Source organism: Azolla caroliniana, unplaced genomic scaffold (genome assembly GCF_043228905.1).
Source record: "Azolla caroliniana isolate FFs.n. ecotype wild unplaced genomic scaffold, voAzoCaro1.0.p SCAF_3, whole genome shotgun sequence".
NCBI classification, from domain to species: Eukaryota; Viridiplantae; Streptophyta; class Polypodiopsida; order Salviniales; family Salviniaceae; genus Azolla; species Azolla caroliniana.
Window position 1 is genome coordinate 4,185,668 of NW_028230438.1, and position 12,881 is coordinate 4,198,548.

Below are 12,881 nucleotides of genomic sequence, written 5' to 3' on the forward strand. Positions count from 1 at the left end.
AACTAATAGGACTTCATAATTGTAAAAAATACATGGATATCACTATTATGGGCTAGATTATAATTTTTTGAAGGATTCCGTGCAAAGCTACATCTAGAAAATTGTACCATAAGCTCTCAACATAAATAATGTTGATACATTGGTTAAGACCATTAACAAATTTAGGTAGAATAATCACCCAATAAAGCAGACGTATGATCGGGTCTTCATTGAAAAGCATGGATTATATATCAATGGAAAGGTGCACAAGAAATACATGGGTTTTCTAGGTAACCTATTAATGCATTGACAACCACCACACCTGGTTGTCTTAGTATCCATCCATGTAAATGAAGAGAATTCTATCCAAGAATCCATAATACAATGCAATAGAGTTTTTTTTTTGGCAAGGAAGACAAGTTTTACTAATTCACCGAGAAAGATGAGCTTTTGGCGTAAAGCAATATGAATGTTGAACATAAAGCATGATGAACATTGCATATGAAGTAGTAACCATTCATAATGGATGTCCAATAAAGTTTTCGGCAACAATATTAGGCTTTGATGTTGGGCACCTCATCATTGGATATATGTAAGTTCTAAGTTACTAACAAACAATGTCATTGCCATGGTGTTGAATACATCATGCAATATTTGTTTCGTGAACATTTATTATCAAATTTATCAAAGAAATTAGTAAGCCTATTAGAATCAGTAGTGGTGCAAATGTGAGACCCACAACTACAACCTCTTATAACTGATTAATATTCCTTTTTCCTTTCAAGCTAAACAGAAACATATTGAAAATGAAATAAGCTCTAAAAATCAAGCTTTGAAGTGTATATAAAACAAAAGGTGGTTTAAATCATTCAATGATGTTGCTTGGTGAATAAAAGGTCTCTCCCACATTGAAAGTGTTAAAAAAAACTGTGTAAACACTTTGTGCCGATGCATAATAAATGTTGTGTGTTTCTACTTAATGTCGAATGTACACTAAATTATAAAATGGGGGTTTGAGTGATACTGCCTCATCTGCCATTACTAGTGTAGAATAGACAATTTTTTATACAACCTTTTTCAAAATCAAAACATGTCACATTCCGAGAATATAAGGGTTACATACAAAATTTAGAGGATTGAATGGTTGGCTTCACCATGTGATTTCTAGATCTGAAAACGTTGGCTTAAGATATAGTTTTGTAAGAGTAAAGTAGAGAACAAAACTATACATTTTAAGTGCACTCTACCATTAGATGGATGGTTCTCATTAGATATTCATTTGAGTTGCACACCATACTTATCTTCTCATTTTTAATTTAATGCATCATTTTGTCATATCCAAAATAACAAGATTAAAAGATGTGGAAAGTTATACATTAGAGATCTCATGGAAGGCCCCATCAACCATATGGATAACGTGACGCAAAATAACGAACACTATTTAATGACAAAAGACATTATGGGATCATATGAGAGGTTTGAGTCTTTTGGGCGGTAGCCTCATGTCATTTCAATTATCAACTTGTAAGAACGAATGAATTTAGATTCTAAGTCTTTTGTTTTTGTGGATAATGTCCAAGATATTTCAGATTGTGCCACATCATTTGCTATTGGGCATTATCGTTGCAATTTGTGACAGAAGGGCTAAAAAAGTGACTCTCAACAGCATTCCTAATATTTGAAATACCTCAGAAACCCACCACCCCAATTTTCATTAATCCATACAAAGTGTGAACAAATTGAAGTTAGATATTATTTTCCAATAAAAAGTATACCTTTTGATTTAGATAGATAAAAGGTGTGTGCATATGTGGTTTTCTCTTGCACATTATTTCCTTGTTTCAAATTCAAATTCAAAATCATGCATGTTTGTGTATTGGGGAGGAGGCATTGCTCTTCCCACTTAAAATGGTATGGAAGTGTGAAGATATAGTTCAATGCATCATTTTACTTATTTGTAGGTATCCCAACATGTGTTTATGTAAATGTAGTAATATTGTAAGTCGGCATGGTTCAAAGTTTTCCTAAACCACTTGTTTGTCTTGATCGGGGAACTAGAAGAGAGAATTTCATGTTTATTTTGCTTCTATTTTTGTTGTTGCATCCAACCATAAATTAGTAAGTAGTGTGCCTCCGTGTCCTATATTGTGTTCACGTACTTGTGAACTGTCACCGAGACCTCTGGTTTGTCTCATCCACATTTTGAGGACCATCACTACTAATAATGTGGTTCCCTTGATCCCAAGGTGGCATCATAGGAGCATATTTTGAACCTTCTAAAAACCTCTATCTAAATGGGGGTTAACTTCCAATTCCACCCCATAATGTATTGAAATGTCTAATCTTTGTTGACAATGTCCAAAAACTATTATGATCACAATTGATTTAGGTATAATGTGGTCACCTTGATCCCAAAGTGGCATCATGGAAACATATTTTGAACCTTCTAATGTTGCTCCATCTATTTGGGGGTTAACTTCCTCCCCAAAACACATTGAAATGTCTAGTCTTTGTCCACAATCTCCAAAGGCTATGAAGGTCACCACCGAAGTGCTATCTATTCATTTAGATTTAGAGGGTTTTTGAATGGTGCAATTATCCAGACATTTTCTTTCTTGCATTTGCTACAATGTTAGTAGCATAACTCATTTCAATTACATCTCAAACAGTCCCTTTCATATAACACTTAAATTAATTTCATGCCAAGCAAGTAAACAACCTTTCATTTTCCTTAAAAACATGTAATAGTTGTGATAAGTAGCTTAAGGTTCCAAATATTCTCTACACTTCAAAAAGTTTAGATGACCATATAATTTCTTTAAAATCACTAAGATACCCACATATCCGTAGCTTGTTGAGTCCTAGGTTCATCGTTGGCATCCAATTTATTTGAAATATGATATAGCCCATGAAAAGGAGCATGTCTCAAATATACACGAGCATAACATTGGTGACCGTTATTAAACATTCCCCAAAATCATAGACATTATTCCATTCTCCCAAACACAAGCACCATAAGTCATCCTGATATCGGTGAACAACTTAGAATTTTGTGTGTTCATTTAGTAGGGAACTCAACGCAAGTTGAACAAAGTTGTTTATAGGGAAAGTTGGATCTTGTGCGCTCCTAAGTGAACAAAAATGGTATAACTTAGTGAAATGTTATGTTCTTTGATGTTTTTGAAAATAGTTAAACTGGGAGTTATAAATTCATGCTTGAAATATGGTTCAATGTTATGGAATTATCTAGGATTTCATTATTTATCTCGGACCTCTTTATGGAAAACATGAAGGCATATGTTATGGCCCCTAAGGAGCGAGGACTGTGAAACAAATGGCCTCAATAACATCCTTAATGATCATTGACAATTAGACTTATTCTAGAGGAAGTCTTCATCATTCTTAACAAATATCACGTGGCAATTGTAATGTTGTTAGAGTATAGCTAATTATCTAAGCAAAAAGTAATGAATTATCAACTAAAGAAAGGAATGAGGGGTGTCAAACCACTGATTACTCCCTAGGGTTAGCATTAAGCAAACCTGAAACTCCTTGATGTGCCATGCCATGGAGTGTATGCCCTCACATCTTGTGTTGTTAGAGTATAACTAATTATTTAGGCATAAAATAATGAATTATAGACCAATGAAAGGAAAGAAGGGTGCTAAACTACCCAACCACCCCTTAGCGACAACATGAGGCAAACCTAAACCTCCTTGATGTATACCAAATCACCCGACTACCCCTTAATGACAACATGAGATAGAGTCAAGACCTGAACCTCCTTGATATCCCATACCATTGAGTGTTGATCTGAATCATTCTTTGGGTTCTACGGGACAACACATGCTTAGCTATTAAGAGCCATAGCCATATTGACATAATCTCTAAACATAAGTCAAGCCTCCTTTGATAAAAAGTAGCTAGCCTTCTTACATAGGCAGAAACCATAGGCCTTGATGTGTTACACACTTGACTACTTTGAGTGAAGTAGTCAAGTGATAACACAGTTAATAATAATCTCACACTATAGAATTGTAGTTCAACCATAATCCTTGTTCCTTTCGAAATTAACCCATATTTACTTATCATAAAATTAGGGAAAACTACAAAAATATATGTCATGATTAGTTATGATTATGTGCCCGTCAGGTTGTGCATCACACTTCTATCCAATGAGAACATTTTCCTTCATGTCTTCGCAATTGTGAAAATGGGTGTAGGAAGGAGAAAAACAATTTGCCTCTTTTGTCTTCCTAATGTGAATAAGTAATTTAAAACATGAGTTATGATTGGTAAGTAAATTTCTTTATATTTAGTTTGGGAGACATTTGATTGAAAGAACATTTTGCGTCTCCATCCTCCTAATGTGAATAAGCTTATTCAAACATGATAGTTTGTGTTTGGATAAACACATTGATTTATTTCGTTTGGAAGAGTGAGACTCACATGCGCCTCTAGTAGAGCAACATGAAAAGTCTCAGGCGTGATTGTATGAATCCTAAATACTGAGTTTGACCAAGTCTTTGTCCTTGACTTTATTACTGTGCCAAGACCTTATTAGAATGCCAAGGGATTGTCTACTAGAGCCTTTCAAGGTTATGGAGACTATTGGTTAGGGGGTTGCACTCCCATTGTTCCTCTATAGTGATTTGTGGGCAAGGGACTAAGAACTCCATAGGCACAAAGGCTTCTCAGCAATAAACTAGGTGAAAGGATGTACATCGAGTAACGACATTATAAGATATTAGAGAAAAGCACATAATGCAATAATATATTTTTTGTTTGGAAGAGTGAGACTTGCATGCGCCTCTAGTAGAGCAATAAGAAAAGTCTCAAGCGTGATTGTATGAATCCTAAATACTGATCTAGCTAGAGCATATGTGCACATGTTGTTGTGCAAATGTTTTTTTGAGAATTTCTTGACTTTGGAGGTTGTGCAAAGACATCCAAGTTTGATCAAGTCTTTGTCCTTGACTTTATTAGCATGGCACGACCTTACGATGAGCCTTCTCAGTCATTATTACCTGAAAAGCCAAGGGGCTTGTCTACTAGAGTTTTTTAAAGTTATGGAAACGATTAGTTAGGGGGTCGCACTCCCATTGTTCCTCTCTAGTGATTTGTAGGCAAGGGACTAAGAACTCCACAAGAAGGAAGGGTTCTCGGCTATAAACTAGGTGAAAGGGCGTACGTCGATTAACGGCATTATAAGATGTTACAACAAAGCCCAGAACGCAACAAGTAGGTGGTGTTTGCAATCGGGATGTGTGAGGCAACAAAGGCAGACGATGTCGATGAAGGAGGAGGAGAATAAGTGGATGTAGAAGAAGAAGAAGAAGAAGAAGAAGAAGTGTGTGAATGATAAAGAAGTGGGTGTGTATGCATCGAGAGGTTGCAGGGTTGGGTCATGTTCTTTAACCTGCATCTAACTAAATTTAGCGTAGAAAACAAGGTGTTTCTTTATGGGGGTGAGGCCAAAGAGAGTGTTGTGTGTGTGTGTGTGTGTGTGTGTTTCATCTTTTTTACCAATCATTTGCACAAACTCTTCAACAAACAAAACACACAAAAATTCAAAGAAAAGAAGGGGACAAACAAGAGACAAGTCTAAGGTTCCTTCTTCTTTTTTCCCTTCATAAGACTGTTGGCCCAAGGGGCCAAAAGCAAAAATAAACACTTCACAAAAAAAAGAGAGTCTCCTCACCATTTCATTTCTTCTTCACTCTGTTTTTATACTCTGTTTTTTTTACTCTGTTTTTTTATACTCTGTTTTTTTGTGTGTGTTTGTGCTAATATACACACATACACATATCCAAAATTTCTAGATTAGGGTTTGTTCCCACCCCTCTCCTTTCTGTATTATAAATCTTCCTTCATCTTCAAGTCGTCTTCCTCAGAAATCCTCTCTCTCTCTCTCTCTCTCTCTCTCTCTCTCTCTCTATTTTTCCTTGACAGAGAAACCAGCCCTTCTATTCTCCCTCCCTCCCTCCCTCCCTCTCTCTCCCTTGACAGAGAAAACAGGGGTTTTCCCTCCTACAAATTCCCATCGATCTTCATCCCCCAATTCAACTCCAATTCGCCCTCCGAACCTCCCTCTCGAGGATCATAACATGAGTGAGCACATGACAATCATGGTGATGGATCATGCAGAGCCAAACACCAGGAGGGGAGATATTCATGCTAATTCTAACCATTCCAATCACTTGGGCAGATCAGCGACCTCCAATAATCTAATCCCTTCTCCTTCTCTAAAGAAGATTGTTAATTCATCCTCCTTACACCGCCTATCCATTACCCAAAGATCGTCTTCGTCTTCTCTATCTTCGATGTCTGAAAAATCAGATAATCAGGGCCCTGCCCCAATTGCTGACCTTTGGAAATTAGGCGATTTGCCACCATCTGCCGCTGCTGTTGGTCCCCCTCATCATCATCATCATCATATTCATATTCATTTGGGTACTTGTGAGAATGATGAATCTTGCTCCAAGAAAGCTTATGTGGGCACAGCAGAGTGTAGAATTTGCCAGGAGGAAGACGAACTCGTTAACCTCGAATGCCCTTGCGCATGCTCTGGAAGTTTGAAGGTGAATACAATGTGTTCTTAACGTTAATCTAGCAATTCAATATGTATGTATTTCTGTATGCAATTTTTGTGTTTATGCATGTATGCATGCCATGTGAGTCTTGCATGTGCATATGTATATGATCTGTAAGTCCTTCTTTCTATTTTTATGTGCAATTTAATCAACTAGGTATTTCAGGGTGTCAACTATTGTGTGAGTATTTATGTATTTGAGTAAGTATGTGTGTGTGCATGTATATAGATATGTATGTGGGCAAGTATGTGGCTATGTATGTTGTTATGTATGTGTGTGTGTGTGTGTGTGTGTCCATGTATGTATGTATGTATGTATGTTTTCCCTTAGAATTGAAGCCAACCTTCTGGTTTTTTGATATGACTCAGTTTGCTCATCGAAAGTGTGTACAACGCTGGTGTAATGAGAAGGGTGATGCCACATGCGAGATATGCTTGAAGGTAAATATGTCCAACTGGTTGTTTTGTGTTCGACTTTTAGGAAAAACTCTGATATACGCCTGAGTTTTTTGTACTGCCCTCCAAAATGACCCTGACCAACTCCCAAAAGATACAGAGATTAAGACAGGGCAGACACATAATTGCCGTATAGTTAATCAAGTAGTCACATAATTAAGAAAAGAGGAATGAACTAACCATATAATTCATAAACTAGCACATACACTCTCTGTCTCGAGTGCTGACAATGTGCAATTTAGTTTTTCTGCTTGAGCCATCTCAAGAAACTTTGTGCCACTTTATTTAGATTCTCATTTGAAGACCAATTGAATGTAGTTCTGAATGCTTGCAGTCTGACAAAGAATGATTTTTGGTCCAAATTGTGAGATTATACTTTCTCTATGAATGGTTTATGGTGAAACATATTAAATAACCATAAAAGATTTAATAGAAACTCGGCTTTCTAGAAAAAGAACCTGGTTTTGTGCTTTGGTTCAGTCATGATTGACTATGAATGATTTGTGGGGAGACATATTAAAGAATCATAAAAGATTAATTACAAACTTGGTCACATAAAAAATGAGCCTAGTTTTGTGTTTTGGTTCAGTCATGTGCAATTGATGTAATATATATATATATATATATATATATCAGAGGACTGAATGTTTGCTTCCTGCTTTTTTTTGGATATGCTGCAGCCATATGAGGGAGGCTATACAGCACCCCCATCATCGGCTCGGACCAACAATTTCCCAATTAACATTGGGTAAAAATGCCATAAATTATATTACCTAGTATCTCCAATGTTTCGAAACTATATGAATGATGAATGTTTTGGTGGATATAATGATGGTGCAGTGGCAACAGCTGGGAGCTTGCAAGTGGGCAACGTCTAGACATGCATGAACCGAGAATTTTTGCCGTGCCCTCTGAACATCTTTTCTCCGATGCCGATTATGATGAGTATACAAGAGCAAATGAACGCAGTGCTGCATGCTTCCGATCCGTTGCCCTCGTTGTAAGCTTCTGATTCCAATACTTTTCTATGTTTGTTTATTGTGGTATTTGATCAAGACTACCCCGAAATTCTCAAACAAATTTCAATCATACCCTTGGGCCCCATGTACTAGTAAATTGTTAATACTTCATTTACTACTACAATGGTGGAGTTTGATAAATATTTTGAAAATGGTAGGGTACTCTGGCAAATATTCTACTTGACATGTTTAGGGGTATTTGTAGTGTTCTATTATCCATTTTATTTATACATGAAATCAAACTCCATGATAATATACTAAACCTTTTTGTGCCAATTCTTTCCCAATGAAGCTCATGGTGCTTCTTCTACTGAGACATATACTTTCCATGACCTCGGGTGGTGTCAGCAGCAGTGGAGTAGAGGAAGAAGCTCCCACTTTCATCATGGTAAAAAAAGTTGATGATAGCAACAAATACCAAAAAAACTAAATTCTTTCTCTTCGTGTTCGGTAGTCTTATTATGTGTTTTGATCTTATGGTTAGCTTTTTGTCCTACGAGCGGCGGGGTTTTTCTTGCCATGCTACATTATGGCCCGGGCGCTAAATATTTTGCAGTGCAGGAGACAGCGCCAGGTTAGTGTAGTTGCCGGGAAAGAGACTAAAGTCTGTAATGTAGGAGGGAGGATCACCCAACAACCCCTAGTCAAGAATATTTGTGCTCATTAGGTTTCACGTATTTAGTTCATGACATTGTTTTGTGCTTCTATGCAGGCACTAGCGGCGGCAGAGGTGGCGTATATTTTACAAAGCGGACAAGCACGAGGTGTGAACATGGCCATCTCTTCGCCAGGGTTATTGCCTTGAAAAACGATATTTCATCTCTTAAAGCTTGGTAGGCGATAGATATATACATATATATATATACCTCCTGTTCTATAAAAAGGTTTAAAAAGGCTCTATCGAAAGCAACAAGTCCTATTTCTATACAAGATGGAGTCTTAGGTCATCCTAAACACAGACTGGTTGATAAGTCCAAACAAAAGGAAAAATCAGTATTCCTTGTTTGATACTCTTTCACTGCTCATTCCTTTGTACAGTTTTGGTTATCCATCCTTCCTCATCTCTCCTTCCAAGAGAGGAAAGAGATGGTGTGGCCATGTCTCTTTGACACATCATCCGTCTATACGTAGAGTTTTTGTGCAACTCTAGTGCACAAATTACTGAATAAATTCTATGCCTGGGGCTAATATATATATATATATATATATATACATAGAATGAATGTTTGATTGATTGAATACATGTATATCACAATCCTTTGTCCTCAGATTTTTTCCAACTCATCCAGTGAAAAATCTCTACTTGAGATATCTGCAGTCTTCCATTTTCATTGTAAACGACATGTAAAATTTCTTCTAATACTAAAATGGTTGCAAGTCCAATTCAGTTGATAAATTCTTATGTATATTTTATGATGACATTTAGTATTCCTTGCAAATTTGGGGTTTGATCATCAATGTGGTTATGGGTTTCTCATCTAACATATGAACATTGAAGCTCACGATCATTAAGTGGATTTTGCCAAATTGGATGAATCGTTGAAAGCTCAGATCGATCATAAGTGGGATTTTGCCAAACTGGAGTGCATGTAGTGGTTGAAGTTAGAATTCACAGGTTTTCTTCAGCAATGCTCAATATTGGAGGAAAAACTTAACAAGAATTAGGAAAAACATAGCCCTGAGAAAACGTTAAATTGGAAATGGTATTGTCACCGAGTACATGTATTATGTTTGCCGTTTGAATGCCAAGCAACATTAGTTAGCTCCTGCATGACATGACGATCTCTGTAGCAATGTAACGGTAACCAAAACTTATGCATATGTATTGCTAAATAGGTCTACCCCTGAGACTTGACTTGACCACTTTTGGCAAATGAAATATTTGATCTCTTTGTCAAACCATTGGGTTTAATTGAATTCGGTCCTATATTTCTCTCGTGTTCTACTTGCTTGCGTTGAATGCCAATGCTCAAATCTAGTATATTTTACGTCATCGTTTCTCTTTTTGTGATATTTGAAAATCGCTACCATGGACATGCAGAAGTTCTTGAATGTAGTCCATTCCTTTTTGAATTTCTTAAAAATTGGAACATTTCCTTTATTGCGGCCTGCCAAAAACTCGTTTGACTTCTTTACAATCTTGGTTGATTACTTTCTCTAGAGTTCTCTTTTTGTATCGACCCGCACCCCCCTCCAACTCAATCATGTCTTAGACAATTTGCTTCACACCGTACTTTTCTTCACAACTTATAAACTTCGTTATTGAAAGCTGTTGACATTTAAATTGAACATTGTGTTAAGGGTTAAGCTGGCATTTATTGTTTCATGGTCTTCGTGACCATTTAGGATTCTTAAAATGAAAGAAATCAAATCATGCATTAAAATGAAAGAAAGGAAGCCGGCTTGTTGGCTCATTCAAAGAATTTATGAGTCTAGAAGTTAAATGCTTGGGCCACACAAGAAATGTGTTTTGCTTTTTGTGGTAATGGGAGACCTTTAATGAAATTTCACCACAAGATAAGTCGTATTTTTAAAAGAGCAATTCATTATATCTTTTTGGTGTGTTCCGCCCTTGTTTAGATGTAAACCACTAGTAGAAAAATATAACTAGGATTAACATGTACTTTATTATGGAAAGACGAGATGTGACTCATTTTACTTTAATATCCACACAACTTAAACAAAGGTTAGGGTGTTTGTATGCAATAATGGGTTTCAAACACCTTCGCATTCTCGGACAATTCCAACTCAAATTAATGTGAATGAAAACTTAGTTGTAAGATGAGCTTTTGTTTCTTAAGATTATTCATATTTTGCTAATCTTGCTCAACATATTGAACCATATGGTTCATTTTTGTGTTTGCAAAACTCTATATAACAAGGATTTATCGAGGGCCTCCCAATAATATTATACGATCGCAACATCCTAATACAATACACCTAATGTTTTTTGACATTACTAGAAAACCCTATTTTCCAAATCACATAAGTATCCTAATTGTGTTAAGATTCAAGAACTTACCCTAATTAAATCATAATAGGACTATGAGTGAGAGATTGTGAGAGTTGATTATCCAACCTCAATTCCTAATCAAACGGAGTGATTTAACCAAAAATATCTAGATCATTTTCAGAGTTAACAATTCATTAGATATATTAGCCGAATTAACAAGAATGATGTTTTGAATTAATTAAGAAGTAGGGGTATTTTCATAATTTCTTAAAAACATAGGGAGTATTTAGGTCATTTTGAAAATTGTAGACATATTCTCGCAAATATTGAGACATATGGAGGGGGTTAATAGAAGGATTCAGGAAATAGATAAGGATATGTTCGTTTTGTGACTCAACACTTTTTTGGGTAAAAGACAAAGGTAAAAAGCAAGGCTTCCTAGGCACTGATGAGTAGAGAGAGAGAGAGAGAATGAGAGAATGAAAAATTTGATCTTATCCGTAAGCTTTAAGCTCCTACCATCTACCATGGTCCATTGAGTGGTGGTGAAATGTTTGTATGTCATCGTATTGTATTTATTAAGGTCGCAAGTACAATGTTATGAGAAGAGAGGACAGGACAAGGGGGAGGGGGGAGGGGGGGGTTCACGATTTGTACAAATGATTGTTAACATAGTGTTGTCTAGATTGAATTGGCTTAAGTTTTGAAAGACCCACCCTAAAAACGGCGAAGTTATAAGATTTCTCCATTGCATCTCTTTCTCTTAGACAATGTCTTAAATCAAGTTTAGGATTTACAATAACAAGAGAGAATGGGGATGAAGTATTCCTACAAATTGAAATGTAGGAACTCATAAAAAGCTTCTACACAAGTGCCCAAGGAATGTTGAGCTTTCATGATTCTCCAAGTTATATCTCTTTCTCTTGGACGACATTTCAAATGAAGAATAAGATTTAGTATTAAAGACTCTCTCATTCAACAATTTTAATAAGGTTTTACAAACTTTGGAGGCATTTGTGAAAATTATTGCTTTAGAAAAATGGGGCTCAAATCAGGGTAGGCAGTGGGCACATGCCTCGATGATGTGGCCCAAGATAAGATTGCACCATTTTGTTAAAAATATTGCCCATCAAGAGTTTGCGCATAATATAAACACAAATGGGGTCTTTCAAACCTATTAACTTAGTGCAAAAAATATGATAACAAAGTGCAACATTGTTTCATAGTTGATTTTATTTTATTGTTGGGGATGTTGTCATTCCCTCTATCTCCCTCAATCGACTCTCCTATCGTGTAGCCACTTAATGGATAAAAAAGATATTTTTTTCTTAGAGTGCAGTTGTATTTTGTTGGTACCTCCATTTTGTTCATTGTCTTACTCCCCCTTGATTTTACTTTGTTTATTCTCAATGTTGCTAATTTTGTTGTTTCCTCATTTTATCGTGTCTTTGGATGCTATAATACCTAGAGAACGTTCATGTAATGCCAATATAATTTGTCTAATCGTCCTTCAAATTATTGCTTGAAAGTATGGCATCATACTTATGGAGATAGAGACAAATTGAAGAGAGCACTAAGATAATAATATGACACGACAAACAATGTCAACCACTAATAACACAATATGTGTGTGTGTGTGGGAGAGAGAGAGGAGCCAAAATAAAAAGGTACATATAAACTAAAACCAAATTATAATTTCATTGATTAATAATGTTGTTCTCTTTGCAATAATTAAAGTGGAGTACATTATAATGTTCACATTCAATAATTTGAGCAAGTGGCACTAGTGTATATGCTTATCCTATGTCACTATTTACTACGTCCTATTTATAAATTCAAATTGAGAAAAACAAATATTGGTAGATCTCGTGTGTAGGATAGG

At 36.1% G+C, this 12,881-nt stretch overlaps 1 protein-coding gene across 1 annotated transcript; it reads left to right on the forward strand.

Moving 5' to 3' along the window:
• The first annotated feature begins 5,745 nt into the window (after positions 1 to 5,745).
• Positions 5,746 to 9,429, forward strand: LOC147865946 (uncharacterized). The gene is made up of 7 exons (XM_087316278.1): positions 5,746 to 6,560; positions 6,941 to 7,012; positions 7,708 to 7,775; positions 7,868 to 8,027; positions 8,339 to 8,434; positions 8,531 to 8,620; positions 8,759 to 9,429. Exons 1-7 carry the CDS (start codon positions 6,087 to 6,089, stop codon positions 8,849 to 8,851), a joined length of 1,053 nt encoding a protein of 350 aa, XP_087172404.1. The 5' UTR covers positions 5,746 to 6,086; the 3' UTR covers positions 8,852 to 9,429.
• Positions 9,430 to 12,881: the final 3,452 nt, after the last annotated feature.